Source organism: Alligator mississippiensis, chromosome 16 (assembly GCF_030867095.1).
Source record: "Alligator mississippiensis isolate rAllMis1 chromosome 16, rAllMis1, whole genome shotgun sequence".
In the NCBI taxonomy this organism is placed as follows: Eukaryota; Metazoa; Chordata; order Crocodylia; family Alligatoridae; genus Alligator; species Alligator mississippiensis.
The window spans coordinates 850,510-865,961 of record NC_081839.1 but is presented as its reverse complement, the minus strand read 5'-3'; the positions used below and the strand labels follow the sequence as shown (position 1 = coordinate 865,961).

The 15,452-nt window shown below is 57.5% G+C and overlaps 1 protein-coding gene across 2 annotated transcripts in view; it reads right to left on the bottom strand.

Annotated features, from left to right (window-relative positions):
* Positions 1-1,143: 1,143 nt before the first annotated feature.
* The window catches only part of MAST3 (microtubule associated serine/threonine kinase 3), a 37,170-nt gene continuing 22,861 nt past the window's right edge, over positions 1,144-15,452 (bottom strand). For both annotated transcript variants that reach the window (XM_059719825.1, XM_059719826.1), the window contains 14 exons: positions 15,114-15,252; positions 14,581-14,713; positions 14,250-14,415; positions 13,651-13,752; positions 13,105-13,227; positions 12,864-12,973; positions 11,737-11,891; positions 11,069-11,301; positions 10,476-10,676; positions 9,778-10,004; positions 9,419-9,541; positions 8,628-8,764; positions 7,823-8,004; positions 1,144-7,396 (listed from right to left, as the gene is read on the bottom strand). In XM_059719825.1, coding sequence (XP_059575808.1) covers positions 6,162-7,396; positions 7,823-8,004; positions 8,628-8,764; positions 9,419-9,541; positions 9,778-10,004; positions 10,476-10,676; positions 11,069-11,301; positions 11,737-11,891; positions 12,864-12,973; positions 13,105-13,227; positions 13,651-13,752; positions 14,250-14,415; positions 14,581-14,713; positions 15,114-15,252 — 3,266 coding nt within the window. In that variant the 3' untranslated portion in view covers positions 1,144-6,161. The remainder of the gene's footprint in view (positions 7,397-7,822; positions 8,005-8,627; positions 8,765-9,418; positions 9,542-9,777; positions 10,005-10,475; positions 10,677-11,068; positions 11,302-11,736; positions 11,892-12,863; positions 12,974-13,104; positions 13,228-13,650; positions 13,753-14,249; positions 14,416-14,580; positions 14,714-15,113; positions 15,253-15,452) is intronic.

Sequence of the window (15,452 nt, the reverse complement as noted above, 5' to 3'; positions counted from 1 at the left end):
CCGAGCCGGCACGGAAACACTCGAACCCCCCTGCCGAGCCGGCACGGAAACACCCGAGCACTCCCCCAGCCACCATGACGTCATTCATTCCCCTATATTTATACTGGAGTGAAAAACCATCTGTGCCTGTTTCAGTCCAGTTGGACCCCCCCTGGCTCCCCCCCCCCCCCGGTCTCCCCTTAGGGTACCCTGGCCCCTCACTGTCCCCCGTCTCCTCAGGGTGCCCCAGTGCCTGGCCCAACACCCCTCAGGCCTCCAGGCCCAAGGAGGGCAGCAGGCAGGCTCAGTACTGTGGAGGGGGATGGAGGGCAACGGTCCTTCCCTCGGGGAATGACAACACACAACCGGAGAGGAACAGGAGGGGAGTATCTCGCGTGCTCCAACGCCTCCGTTTGCCCGTCTGTGTGGCGCAGCTGGGGTGGCGGCACGGTGCCGCGGGGCAGCTCGGGCTGCGAGCCGGCTGGCCCAGGGCGTAGCCCCCTCTCACGCCGCGCGCCAGCATGGTAGCCGAGAAGCACAGGAATCCCCTTCGAGCTGGGTCACCCAAGAAACGTCCCCGCGTTAAAGGAGCTTCATTCACTTCGTCGTGTTTCACAGTACTTGGGGCGGAAGGGACCTAACAGATCGGTCCCGACCCCCTGCCCGGGCAGGAACGGGTGCCGGGTCATGTCACCCCAGCCAAGGATCTGTCCAGCCTCCTCCTGAATTCACTCCTCTTGTAATTGCACTGAAGTACATGCTACGTCCGTCTAACTGGAGCTTACCCACGAGACATGGCACAGATAAAATGAAAGAAGAACGTGGCCGAGCTGCGATCTAGAACCAGGAAAAGGCCGTTTCATCCACTAGTCCCAGCCCAAGATCCCACGAACCAGCACCGCACTGAGCTTTCCTTTCAAGCTGTGCCGGGGATCAAGAGCATCGGCTGTCAGGTCTCTATTGTGAAAGTAAATTTATTTATAAACTTGCTACGGGGAACAAAATCTGTTTGTCGTTAGGGCAATCTATCGTTAGTGCTGGATAATGATGTTGGGGTAGAAACTGTTCGTTAATGGGAGATCAGCAGTGGCCCACTGCTGTTAAAAGACTGAAGACCCCTGTATTTTCCCAATATTTCAAAGGGACCAAACTGATGAGAAGTAAAAGGTTTCAATACTGCCGCCTTTATTTACACTTTGCCTATGGTCGTGTAAGTGATATTACATCCATTAAAATAAATTGTTGGTGTTAGAGGGCGATCTTCCCCATTTTATTTGGATGCAGATTTCTTAGTACAGAAGTCTTGGTCATGTTCGAGAGATGTTATAGCTCAGATGGTCCAGGAATTATAAGAGGGGTAAGGATTTAGTTGGGTATTATCTTTTTAATTGAACCAACTATGTACTTGGGATGGAGTTAGACAAACTTTCAAATGCCAGACATTCTTCTTCAGCAGCCTCGTCACTATATGGACCATATGCTTTAGGCCATCATGCTTTAGGCCATCTGGAAAGGTCTTTGTCCCTATGCACATCTCAGCACTAAAATGCAGATTACTGCGCCTGGCTGGCCAGCAATGACAGCCTCCCTCTCCCCTTCTTATATTTAAAGCAAGAACCTTTTTGCTTTCCCCCATTTTGCCCCTCGTATCTGGGAGGATCTCAAGTATGGACATAGTCAAACATATCTCGCGATCCTCCTTCAAATCCACCCTTAGAGCTCTTTCTGGGAAGCGAAGCCGATGCCGGGATCTGCTGACGGACCGCAACCAGTTCAAACGACCGGGGCGGCTGCTGTCGGCCACGAGCACCTTGGGATCCTCCTCGCAGCCGGCAGCCTCCTTCACTCGCCTGCCTCCGCGAGAGACCAGACCGAGCTGCGCCCTGTGCCCGTCTGACCGGAGCGCGAGCCGCCGCGTTTCCGCTCCTTCGTCGTAACAGCTGCTCGTGCAAGGCAGGCTTTGCTTCCCGCTGGGCAGTCAGTCATTGTCTAGGCGTGAAATCACAAGAGCAGGAAGAGCCAGACACCGGTCACTTCCCATGGCGTTGCCCTTGCGGCTGCCTCGGGGGCGTAAGATCGGTTACGGGAACATGCAGGAAAAATACCCCAAAAAATCAACTAAAAAAATGATTCTTGAAAGCGCCTGCTCCGATTGCTGAGGTAAGTTACTCACTTCACAGAGGACGACGCATTTTCATTCCAAGTCAAGGAACACGTTTAATACAACATGAATTTTTTCTGAATAGATTCATGAGACCCATCTTCAATACAATACAGGAAGACCAGGTCCTGTTTTCTTTTAAGACATTTTCCATAAAAATCCCAAACCCGCAATTAGAAGTTCTACTTTTACAAAAGAGTCCTGTCATCACTGGTTTATTGAGATCCATTCAGGAGATGCCGGTTTCTTTGTGCTAAGCTTCTTGAGTGGGTCAGACAGCAGGCCGAGGAAGCAAGCAGGTGGCCAATCTTAAGAGGGACTTGGGAAAAGGAAACAACCAGTCCTGAAGAAATAGGGTTACAACAGAGCAAGTTTGGCGAGAGGCTTTTGGAAGCAAAGACATTTTATTCTGTATCATTATCTGGGACAGAATTATTTTATTCACTAAGCCCCAGGACCAGAAAACGTTTCTGCGCCTCCATAGGCCGATGAGACAGAGTCAACGCATGCTTTTGGTCACCAGCTTAAGTGTTGGCTTGTTTTGTGGGCTATAAGCATCAGCTATAAGGATTTACAACTGCAAGGATCAACACGGGAGCAGCAATTAATTTAAATGGCCTTCCGTGAACTGCACAAAGAAAAAGAAAACATTCAAAACAAAAAGGCAGGGTCACGAGATACTTCTGAGCGTGGGGCAGGAAAATGCATCACGTCACAGTGAGACCTGTGCTACAGAACAGCACAGACGTTAGTATTATACAAAAAAACCCACTTTGACAACTGTGCACGTGGCTACATATCATTGTAATACAAACTGTACAAGGGGGAATATAAATAAGTGCATTTCGACATAGAAGTCCAATACTCTCACTGTCAGTTTCTCCAAACACTGCAATTAAAAAAAATCCACATGCATTATCAAATGTAAACCATTTACATCATAGAAAACATTAGAAAGGCTGGGAAATGCCAGCGGGACTTTTACTTCATACAAAATCAGTTAGCGCAAAAAGAGAAGCAAATTTAGAAATTCCATTTAAAATGGTTTTAAGAAACGCGGAGCGGAGTTTGTCAGGACGTTAGCTGAAGCGCTCGGCCTGTTCGGCCAGGAGCGACTGCGGGATGGCTGCATGCCCGCAAGGTGGTTTCTGGAAACCAGGTTTATGTAGAACACGGCAGAGGAACGGCAAGCCGACAACAGAAACGGTTAATGCTGCTATCCAAATACTGAAACGCAACCCAGAGAAGGAGGGAGATGGATGAACAAATTCCAGTTGTGCTTCCCCTAGTCAGCGCAGCCTCCGACACAACATGTCAGAGAAGACAGCCTATCCGATTCATTTCTCTGGACTCACAACTATTTCATTTCTCTCTTTAAAAGGGAAAAAAGCATTAAAACCTCTAATGAAACCCTTTCTGTACATAAAAAACTAATCCCGTTTAAAAGAAAGTTGCCAGAATTTTCTTTAATCAAATCGTTTGCAAGTGAGCAGTAACACCACTTTTCATCAGGCTCAGGGAAACCCGGCCTTGAATGAGCTTTGAGATCTGACAGATCTTGCAAACCTCCAGCTTACCTATCTTATCTTATTTGCAAGCCCATTGTTCACCCAAGGCCTGAAGAAAGATTTCAGCGGACAGGAGTAGGCAGTGCAGTCAGTGCTGCCATCCTTACTAGTGTTATACAAAGACCCAGGTAGACTGGGATGATGCAGCTGGGGCTGGCCCTGCTTGGAGCAGGGGTTGCACTAGATGTGACCTCCTGAGGTCCCGTCCCACCCTCATTGTCTGTGATTTCTAAAGAAGGATATTCATAAGCCCCCTTTACAAAACCCTATCATTAATACCAAAGTATAGGATCATCACCTGGACCTCTAAAAGCGCACCCAGGGCAGCCTGTGGCAGTCCAAGCACTGAGAATTGTTTTGCTTTCTTGTCTTTAAAAAAAAAAAAAAGGGGGGGGGGGGGGACCTCTAAATGGAAAGGAAAAAGTCAAATGCTAAGCTAATGCTAGCCTGGCAAACTTAACTATAGGGAAAAACTGCTCTGGCAGTGGGCACTGCCCTATTCTCCTGGGGGCCGCTGCCGAGAGCCCAGAGCCCAGCTGTACGGAACAGGGCAAGAACACACGTGGCAAGTGAGGAAACCGCAGGGGAAACCGTTATGGTTTGCTTACTGGGGCAAGGTTTGGATGGAGGAATGGGGGAAGAGATTGCAGAGGCTTTCTGAAATGGAAAGGGGCTAAGTATGCAACTGCTGCCAGGGAAGGTGATGCTAAAGGCTGCTTTCCTTCCTGGTTTCCAGTTGCAGTAAAATGCTTTGGGAGACAGGTTTCCCTGCTCTGCTGCCGTCCAGGAGCGTGCTGTGATGGGACCGGGAACCAGCTGGGAAACAGGGGTAGGTAAGCCCAGGTGAAAGCCAGCTAGAGGTACCTGAACCTGGTGGCTTGCTGGCAGGTCCAGCCTGTGGGCAGGACCTGGAGCCTCTCTCTGCAAAACGCAGCCCGGAGATGGGCAAAACAGTCCTCACGTGCTGCAGTCTCACGGCAAAGGAGGAAGCATCATTTCAGTCAAAACAGACCTCATTTTCCGATCACACTCAGACTCCACTTCTAACAGTGGGCTTTTTCCAGGGGCCGCTGTTCAGACTACCCCCCGCTGTGCGCTTCCAGAGCCCGCTGCCCGCTCTGCTGCTGGGAAGCATCTGCAGGTCCCAGCACAATCAGCCCTGCAGGGAGTGACGAGCGTGGGCAGGAGGCATCCAGCCCAGCCCAGCCTGGAGCCTGATCCCTACGGCCTCCCCTTTTGCCCAGAGCAGGACAGAAATCTTGGCTGAAAAAGACAAATGCCAGCTCTCTTGCTTGGGACTCCAGAACCGCGGGAGAGATCTGATGAGCTTTGCGACCCGGGTCTCTTGCCTAAGGGAGGACTCGCTCGCACCGAAGGGGAGGGAGCGCCGCACCTCCGTCTGCAACCCCCTGGCTGAGCTACGGCAGCATCAGGAGGCCCCAGACAGGGCTAAAAAACCCGAGGGGGGCAAAATAGGTAACAGCGACCTCAGCACCAGGCAACCCCATTACTGCTGGGAACCAATTTTGTCCAAATGGATTTACAAACCATTAAACTTCCTTTGCTTTCTTCCCAACCAACCACACCGAACAAAGGGGAAATTGTGCTCAACTCCGAGGCACCTGGAATTGGGTGCTGGAGAGAGCAGGGCACCGAATTAGATGGACGTCTAGTCTGTGCCAGAACAGCACTGCCTACACTCCTGCCACCAGCATCAAGCACTGTTTCCTTCAGGGGAGACCAGCTCTTCTAGGAAGGGGGACAGAAAATACCTGCCTGCATGATCAGAGCCCCAGCACAACTAACCCTGGCCCAGGACCCACGCCTAACGGCTCAGCCCCGCACCACTCCCTGTGGGCCTGACCACCTGGAGTCAAAGGAATAGCATGGGCAAGAAGTGGTCCGCAGAAGTGTCAGGAAACCAACGGTGCCCGTCGGGGCGGGACTACGAACCACTTGGAAAACAACCGTGACTCCCTCTCCAGCACAGGTCAGGGGAGCCCCCCCACACAGATCTCACAATTCCTCCTCGTAGCTTATAAAAGTAATAAATTAGTCCTAAAGATTTGGATCCAGTCCTTTCTATTTACAAAAGCCCTCAAGCCTGTCACAAAAATGCCGTTACCACAAAAAAGCCACCTGCCGTTGCTCTACAAAAATAGGGACATCTTTCCAGTTAGTACAAAAAGCCTTTTATAAGTAGTCGTTGGGTCGTACCCACCCCCCGCCGGGGATGACATGCAGACTGTTTCGCTGCACACGGTCTCACAGAGGTCAAAGTCCAACACACGGGTACAGAAGGAAGCGTGCAGCACAACCGGGCGGCGTACCAGTCTCTGACATGGACGTGCTTCTGTGAAAGCTCATCCCCCGCAGAGTCCGCGCAGAGCTGAAACCCTCTCACCTTGCTGCATGCTCACGTGCAGCTGGGTTTTTCCCTTAAGCCACGGCCATTACTCATCCTTGGCTTTTTTGCGAGTGCAATCGTGCAATTCCTGTTGGCTTGCTTTGGGCATCCCAGCATCTGTGCACTCGTGCTCCTGGGTCCCGGTGGTCTCCCGCAACAGCAGCCCAGAAGAGGCTTGGGCTGGCCGCGGGGAGCCCACCGCTTCCTCGCCACTACAGGTCCTGTGCAAGGGCCCGGCAGCTGGCGAGGGCTCTTGCCACGCACCGAGCTCTCTCTGCTCCCGGCTGTCTCTCCGCTGGGAGGAGACACTCTTGTATTCCACGGCTGTAGTCCCGTCTGTTTGCTCGGTGTACACCCTGGCCATCAGCTGGATGGGATAAGACCCTTGGCACTCCCACTCGGCAGCATTAGTCTCCTGTTCATCGCTCTCTGACCCTTGAACTGCTATCTGGGGCACCTGCGTGGGCTTCTGCTCTGGTTTGGGGGGCTCTGGAGAGCCCCCAGACACTGACCGCTGCCTGGTCTCCACCCAGGAAGCTGTGTGAGGAACACGTCTCCACAGCATGCACTCGCTGTCCTGCTCGGGCTCTGCTTTCACACTATCCTCGCTGACTGGCAGCAGCTCGGGCTCATCAAAGCTCACTTCTTGGACAGCCTCTTGCTTCTTAAACGAGTCCCGGCGCTCCGACAGGTTCAGCCTCCTCATAATGACAAGCTCCTGGTCTCGGTCGTGCCTCTCCCCTGGCCAGTCCCTCAGCCGGGGGTTCCCTGGGAAGGCCCCCGCACCGTGCTCCCCAGGCAGAGCCGGGACAGGACTCTCGCCCCCGCCCAGCTCCTCCCCTGCCCCATCACTCGGAGGCATTTCCAGCGTGAGCTTCCGACTGCTGACCGTTTTCTTTTCTGCCATGTAGCTGACTATTTTCTCTGCTGACTGGACTCGCTTTAGCAGAGGGGACCTGGGGCCTTCAGCGCTCCTGGGCCGAGACACTTGCCTAACAATGGTGGGGGGAGACAGCGTCTTGCCCTGGAAGGAGTGAACGTTTCTGGTGTAACTCGGCAGTGGTGATGGAGACCTCTGGGGAGAAGGCGGCTGCGGGACCGAGGCGGGGGTACATGCGAGAGGGGACGGGGGGATGCTGCTGGTGGACTTCCGGCGCCCCACCTTGTAGCGCTGACCACTGAGCTTCGGTGCTAGCCCATGCAGAGAGCTCGGTCTGATGTGTCCTGCGGGAGAGGTGGGGGTGCTGGAGGAGGGGGACGTGCTCTGCGGGGAGACAGCGTCTGCCAGGGAGAAGAACAATACGCTTGGTTAAGATGCTGTGCTCGCGTTGCTGAGGACGCCGCGGGGCCGGGACCAGACGCCAGTCACAGATTCCAGCATCAGCCTGAGCAGTAGCAGCCCTCAGCCAGACCACAGCTAACTCAGGCCGCTCCTTCGAACCGGGACACCTTACTCTAGGGTGCTGCAGCCTCCGAGTTACACAGGGACCCGGGCCCAGCTGCCTTTTGGTTGGCGCAGGCTTAAAGCATCTATCACGTGCCCCAGAGCAAGCCACGCAGACCCAGAAGCGTCCCCAGGCCTCTGCCCAGCGGCAGGAACAGCCAACAGCCCGGCAGCACAAGCACTAGTCATGTCCGCTTGGCATTCACACACTTCAGCCAGGCCCAGAGGCAACCTGCCGGGCGACGAGCCCAACCAAGGCCTACCTGGTGGGAGGTCTGGAGCAGGACTGCGGCAAGGAGTCGTGGGGCCGGGAGACAGGCTGTGCGTGGGAGACCCTGGGAGGCTCTCACTCGAGGACAGGGAGTGATGGAGGCCGGAGGAGAAGCTCCGGCTGGTGTGCAGAACAGTTGACTGCTTGGAGATCTTCTTGAAGAGGCATTTCCTCCTTCAAGAGAGCATAGCCCCGGGGGACAGGGTTGACATGCAGGGGCTCACAAGACAGAAACCACACAAGCTGCTCACAGACTCCCTGGTTCCTCGAGTCAAACTCCCACCGTCTGGCCCTTGAGAAAGACTGTGCGTGCGGCCGGCATCCAGGCAAGCGCCTGCACAGAGCGCCTGGGAGAGGCGGTCACACGTCACCAGCGCCAGCAGAAGGAGTCCCGTGGCAGGCCACACCGAGCTAGACCTGCCACCGAGCCCCAGCACACACCTCACCATTGAGCGCCGCTGCAGCCATCAATAGCAAGGGCCTTTTCCTACAGGCGACGCGGTGCTCCCCACCACAGCCTGGCCTGGGGGGGTTTGAGCAGGCTGCCCTCGGGCTTGCTGCCATGTGGCACTACCAGACACAACGGTTTTAAAGAGCTGAGTGACAACCACTGCCAAGGATGAGCCTTTCGTTGGCATACACGAAGGGGTGGCCCAGCCTCGGGGACGGGATGCTGCCGGGCCCTTCTGCTAGTAACAAGACACGACGCCCGCTCGGTAGGAGCTCGGTAGGACTAGGATGCGGCAGCATTTGCCTTCCCCGGCACCGTTTCATGCTCCCCGTCTGTTTGTACTCACCGGTCCTGGCTGTCCCTTTTCCTGCTTTTCTTGCTCCTTCTGGCCATCCGGGTCTTGGAGCTGTTTTTCCGAGCGGGCCCGATTTTAATGGACGTGTTCTCCAAGGCGGTGGTTCGCAGAGCTACCTTGTTGCCGCTCTGAGACGCAGAAAAGGAGGTGTGACCGGTGCAACAAGAGCACGTTTAAAAGGGGGGCCGCAGCCACCACCCAGTCCAACCCCCCAGATGCTGCGTGGCGTGGCGTGGCGTGGCGTGGCGCGGGCAGCCTGCCACACAAGTGGCGCACGGCTCTGCGGTGCCAGATAGGAGGCCCTGGCACTACTGCCCTCGCTGGACCAAACACTCCTCCTCTGCAAGCGTGCTAGCAAGACAGCTTTACATCTATTTGCTTTCTCTGGATCAGCTTCCGAAGTGCATCTCTGCCTTGGAGGCCCCACCACGGCTGACCACGTCAAGGCAGAGCTTCCTTAAGCCACTGGAGGTAAACGCACGTCTTGCCAGCACTGAATGAGAAGGGTGAGGAGTCTGGACCACAGAGGAAAGGACCCCCTCTCGCCAGGGCCCGGGCAGGAGAAGCACAAAGCCCCCAGCCACCCTGCTCGTATTTCCTCTTGGAAACCTGCCCCAGGACAGGGGATGCCTTTGCGACGGAGCTGTAGTAATTCACACACAACTGCTAGCACGGGCCTGCCCTGGGGGTATTTCCTGGTTCAGCCCACTGGTGGGCTCCAAGGAAAGACAAGCAGGAAAGGAAAAGGACAGCTCAAGAGCCAGCAAACACAGGCCTCTTACCTTCAGCAGTAACTCCACCACGTCCCTGTGAACGAGCCCCAGGACGGACTCCCCGTTCACGTGTGTGATGAGATCACCCGCTTTCAGCCCTGCTTCCTGGGCAGGGCTCCCATCTTCCACGCTCTGGAACAGAAGAGCCAGGACGCGTTACCTGGAGGCAGCCCGAAGGTCGTTCGCGCAGTGCCTGGGTGCAGAGAGGCACTGGCCTCCGATAGTCTGCCGGCTCCTCTCCCCTCGGGGCTCGTCGCAAGGCTTCCTCTCCCTTTGCATTTACCTCCTGCCCGTGCCAATGTGCTGCTAAGGGTGGAGAGCACAACCCACCTCCGCACCCCTCCTGGGCCGAGCTCCCCGTCACTCACCCACACCATGTGATGGACTGCGTACACATCGCTGTCCCCCATGTACACCCGGATGGCACGCAGGGTGAAGCCATACTTCTTGCCGGAGCTGTGGATGGTGATGGGCGGTCGCAGGCTGGTGATGGTGAGGGAGGAATCTCGGCTCGGGGAGGAGTCACGGGATGAAGGGTTGGAAGAGAGGGAGCGGGGCGAGATGGGGCTCATCAGGGCTCCACTCCCACAGTCATCTGCAAGCAACGGAGAGCACTTCGTTTCACCGGTAAAAACCCTGCATGGCCCCCCGGTTTGCTCACCTGGCCGCTATTAAATGGGGCAGGGCTGAGATGTGGCTCACAAGCAGGAAGAACGTGCCTCAGGAGGCAGCGAGACCCCGAGCCACAAGTCACTTGTGTGGTTTTCCCTTAACTTATCTCAGCTGGGGCCGAGAGTGGGCTTGCCAGCTCCCTCACAGCCACGTCCGCCCCCCCGCCCGCGTGTGCTGCCACGGCCTCCGCCGCGGGCAGCACCAGGGCGGCTGGGCAGGGGCTGCCTGCGGACCAGGCGCACTCCTCGGGGACATCTCAGGCTGCAGGAGGGCTGAGGCAGGCAGCGCCAGGGGCACAGCAGCCGGGGCTGCTTCACGGGGGTCACTGCCCGCAGAGCCAGATGTGCCTCCCGGCTCCTCAGCAAGTCAGATGCAGCAGCCACTCCCCGCTCACCTGAGGTGATGATCAAGGACAGGGCTGAGACCGAGGCGGACTTGGGCACTCTGCTCCCCAGGGATGCCCTCTGCCTCTCTGAAGCATCCTTCTGGCTGCCCAGGCGGCGGCCGGCCCCGGGCTCCAGGCCCCGCGGGCTGGAGTTCTTGGTCCCGGTGCTGTTGCTCCGCAGGCGGATGCGGTTCAGATTGACGAGATCAGCTGGAGAGAGGGAGAAGGAGCCAGCAGGTCAGTGCTTCTGGGGGGCAGAGAGCAGCCCTGGTCAACGGCCGACCCGAGGAAAACTGCTCGCTGGAGCAGCATCGAGTCTAAGAGCTACTGCCCTCAATGCCACATCCCTCCTCAGCACCACCCTCTTCCCGCAGGCACTGGCCAAGCTCAAGGCTGCTGCGTAGCGAGCGCCTGGCTGAGGTCACTGTGCTCCGGTGGGTTATTCCCATCTCCCCGAGGCTGCCCCTGCCCTGCCCTGCCCTGCCCTGCCCGTCTCTGAGCGGGACCAACGCTCAAGAGCTGTCTCTCCTGGTGACCCAACGCGCTGCCCTGGCCCAAGGACCCGGGGCAAGGAGCTGTGCTCCAAGGAAGCTGCCACACACCCGACAACGTGGAAGACTTTGCTGCTCCTCCTGCCCCTGCCTCAGGGTCTCCCAGCACAAACACTGGCCGCTCCCGCTTCTTCGGGCCCGGGCAGGGGCTCTCATCCTCCGAGGAGAAAGCAAACTTGGGCATGGTCTCCAGGCTGTAGGTGCTGGTCAAGGTGGCCGGGCTATGGCTTCGCTCGTGCCGGGAGGAGTAGGGTGTCGAGCCACAGGACGTCCATGAGCGGAGCCTGGTCAGGAACAGAGATGGTCAGGACAGGGACGCAGCTCAGGCTGGAGGGACCACAAACTGCATCGCCCCGACGCGCGCCCTCGCGGTGCCACAGGGCACATCCCCGCTACGTCACTCTCGCAACCACCACGTCGTCCACAAGCCCGCTGCCCCGGGGCTGCACCGCCTCGTCAGGATTTCAAAGCAGCGGCTGGGAAAAGGAGTCCCTGGCCACAATTAGCTGACTGCTACCACATCGAACACAGAACCCAAAGCAATGCGCAGCCACGAGTCCAGGGCCACCAGGCTGGAGAACGACGCCCCACACCATCTTCCTCTCCGCAGAAGGACCTTGGAGCCCACATCTGCTGCAGCATCAAGGAGGCTCTGCTCCCACAAACCCAGATCCAGCTGGGCCCCCATGCAGGTCCCCCCTCCCCGGCTCACCCCTTACCTGGCCTCTGTGTTCGACACCCGGCTCTTCTCCTCATCTCCCGAGCTCCTGTCCCACCGTTCCGGCCTGTCCTCCTTCTCCTCGCTGTGACTTCGCTCAGAAGATGAGAGGCTGAGGGCTGAGTGAGCTGCCAGGTACTCGGAGCTGCTGTACACCTGCAGGAGAGGGGCCGTGTTAGCGGGCAGCGGAGGCTGGTGACCAGGGGCTGCTGCAGGATTCCCGCGGCGTCCGACTGCCAGGTTACGGCTCAGCCACGAACCCAGTCTTTACACGTCATCTGCAGGGATCACTTGCCAACCACCACGACGTGACCCCTCTCCAAGGTGGGACGTGCTGGCTGCTTAACAGTGCACGGCAAGGCCGCGTGCCAAGAGAGGGAGAATACCAGCCCAGTGGAAACACTGGGGGAACCTGAGCAAGCAGCAGCAAGGGACAGTCCAGCAGAAATGCCACATCTAACGCTCCCCCTCCTCCCACCCATTTGCAAGGTGCCCAGAGACCCACGGGGCAGACGGGGCTCGCACGCAGGGCAGCACCTCCAGCAACCCAGTCACATCTCTGTAGCCCCGGACGGAGGGTGTCTCAGGGCTGGCTTTGTCCCCCTGCTAACTCGCCACCCGCCCTGCTGGAGCACGTGCTGCAGCTCTCCCTGTGCCGCTCCTGCAAGGACAGCTGGCTCTCCGGGCTGCAATGTGCCTGCTGGAGTGCAGGACGCCCAACAGGGCACTGCCACCCCCCGCCCCGTCCGCGTGCAAGCCCCAGGCTTTGGGGCGCAGGAGGGAAGAAGCAGCGCTCTCTACAAGGAGGCTGTGCCACCCTGGGGTGCCTTGAGAGCCTTTCAAGGGTGCCGCAGGCTGACACACAGTGTTAGCACTGTTAGCTATGCAAACACGATTTACAGGATAAACCCACAGATTTCAAACAGAAATCCGTGGTGTTAAAAACATTGCGAACTGTTGTGGTCTAGGTTCTTTGCAACAAAATAATTACTTTATTATTGCTCTGTAGTCACAAATGAATGAAAACAAAGAGCCGGCATTTTCCCAGGAGGGCCTTGAGTCTAAAAATGCTGAGAACCACTGTTCTAAGCCCTCCCTCCTACGGGCTCCGCGGGCCACTTCCGATACCTTGCTAAAGCGGTGGGAGCACGAGGAGAACTGACCAATCTCCACAGACGACTCCTCATCATTGGTCTCTTCATCCTCGGAGTCCACGTGGCGGTACCGCTCCGTGCGAGCTAGAAGCAAGGAGGAGCAACAGCTGCCACGGAGCAGGCCCGCCATGCCCCAGCCAGCACAGACAGAGCCCCACCGTGACAACAGCCTGGGACAATGGCTCATACAGGAGACAAGCCCAAACTGGCCTTACTGTCAAAGTAGCTGGTATCGTCCTCGGACTCCAGCTGGGGGATGAACTCTGCCTTCTGTCGCAGCAGCCCGTTCCAGTCCAGGTTGTGGAAGAAGGAGTGATGCTTCACCTCGTGCGCACCTCCTAGCGCCCAGCACAGAAACCCGCCGTCACAGTGCTGCCCATCGGCAAGCTCCAGCCCCCCGCAACCTCCCTGGCTCTCGCTCTCGCTTGGGGACGCGTCGGGTGACGTGGGCACACTGGAACTGTGCTCTGCGCCCATCTGGCTTCGGTGTCCCAAAGCAAATCCAAGCCCCGTGGCACAACACGGCTTGCAGGAAAGGCATGCTCAGGGCTGAACCGCACAGAACCACGGAGGACAGCAAAGTGCAACCCACACCACGAAGAGCTGGTGTAGATACCCAGAGGTAATCCCAGGCATACCAGGGGCCACCCCAAACCCGGGGCAGCCTCAAACTGACAACGCGGAGCAGCCGCCATGCAGGAGCCCTGGCCCCCCAGCGCACGCGGGGTTCAAGCCACACAACAAGGCCTGAAGCCGCATACCAGTGCCGACGCGTTCGAGTGGACACTGCCTCAGCAGCCTCATGATCAAGTCCTGGGCATCCGCGGGAAGAGCTTCGTCTCCTTCAGGCCACATGATTTCATCTGAAACAGGAGAAAGCCTCGCAAGGTGCCTCCTCCCACGAGAGCTAAGTGCGTTCAGCTCCAGACAACCAGCCACTTCTCTGGAGGCACCAGCACAACACAGGGCACTAAACCCCTCCACCGGTGTCTTCTGCCCCGTCCCACTCTCGCTGTCTACAAAGCTTGCGCTGCTCCAAGGCCCGGTCTCAGCCAGGAGCGGTGCCCACCCACCACCGCAGGCACACACGACTTGGTTAGTGCTTGCCAAGCCCTTCAGAGCTCTTGGATGAAAGAGGGTTCAGAAGACTAAAGTCTTATTGATAGTCAGACCCCAGAGGGCAAGGCTCAGGGGCCGAACAAGGAGCAGAAGCAGAATATGCAGGAGCCCGGCAGCCAGGGCCCCTGACCCGAATACCCAGCCCCTATCCCACAGCTGCTACGAGCCAAAGGAAGAGCAAGGCTTGAAATGGCAAAACCCCAAGAGCCCCCGAGAGTCACCAACGTCACTGGAGACCTACCGCTGATCACCTGCCCAAAGAGCTCTTCCGGCGTGTCACCAAAGAAGGGGACGCAGCCCACGAGGAACTCGTACAGGATGATACCCATCGCCCACCAGTCGACTGGCTTCCCGTAGCCCTGCATTAAGATCACCTCTGGCGCGATGTACTCGGGTGTGCCACACACCTGCGTGAGAAGAGGACGGCGACACTGAAACGCCCCAGCTGGACTCCTGTGCCACCCCACAGCCACCCTGGCCTGCAGGAGGGACAGGGCAGCCCTCACACCCTTGCCCCAAGGCCTGGGAAGTGCTTTAGACAACGCCCGCACTTGCTGGGGTCCTGACTGTACCTGCTTGTCCATGAACTCCCGAGTATCCTTCGTCATGTGTCCTTCGTACAAGTTTGTGGTCATGTTCATCAGCCCGATCTTGGACAGGCCAAAGTCTGTCAGCTTGATGTGACCCATCGACGTGATCAGCAAACTGCACAGATATGCACGAGTGACCTGCCTGGCTCAGGTCTCCAGCACAAAGCAGGGAGAGGGGGAAGAGCCAGTGCTTCCAGCTCCAGGGACGCAGCAGAGGCAGAAAGACACAGAAGCCCGGCCCTCTGGGAAGAGGCCTGTGAGCCAGCACGTCCCCTCGCTCGCCCTTTACCCACCCCACTGGTACCCTGCTAAGCAGGCTGAGAAGCAGGGCCCTGCTCAGAAACCTGCAGTGAGAGTACTGGCTGCTTTCTGCCCTTGCCACGGGATTGCTGAACCTGGAGCAGGGCCCATCACTCCCCCAGGGAAGCAGAGGGACCCCCTCTCCCTGCCCCAGGTTAGACTCCAGCCACTTCTGCCCCAGAGCCCCCCCGGGTCTGCCCCACCCGTGTCCTTACTTGTCAGGCTTGAGGTCCCTGTGCACAATCCCATAGTTGTGGAGATACTCCAGGGCAAGGACAGTCTCAGCAAAGTACATCCTGGCCATGTCAACTGGCAGAGGGCCCATGTTCTTCAGCAGCGTGGCGCAGTCTCCCCCTGCGGGACACACAGACCCTCTGGGATCCACACGTGACCACGCATGAGACTCGGTGGGCGGAAGGAGGGATCCCTGAAGCCTTTCCTCACCAGGGAGTGACGATTCCCCGCACCAGGTTGGGCCCCAGGCCAGCGCTTCAGGCAGCTGCCACCTGATGCAACATGGCAGCACCCCAGCGGAGCCCCCAAACCCTTTGGCC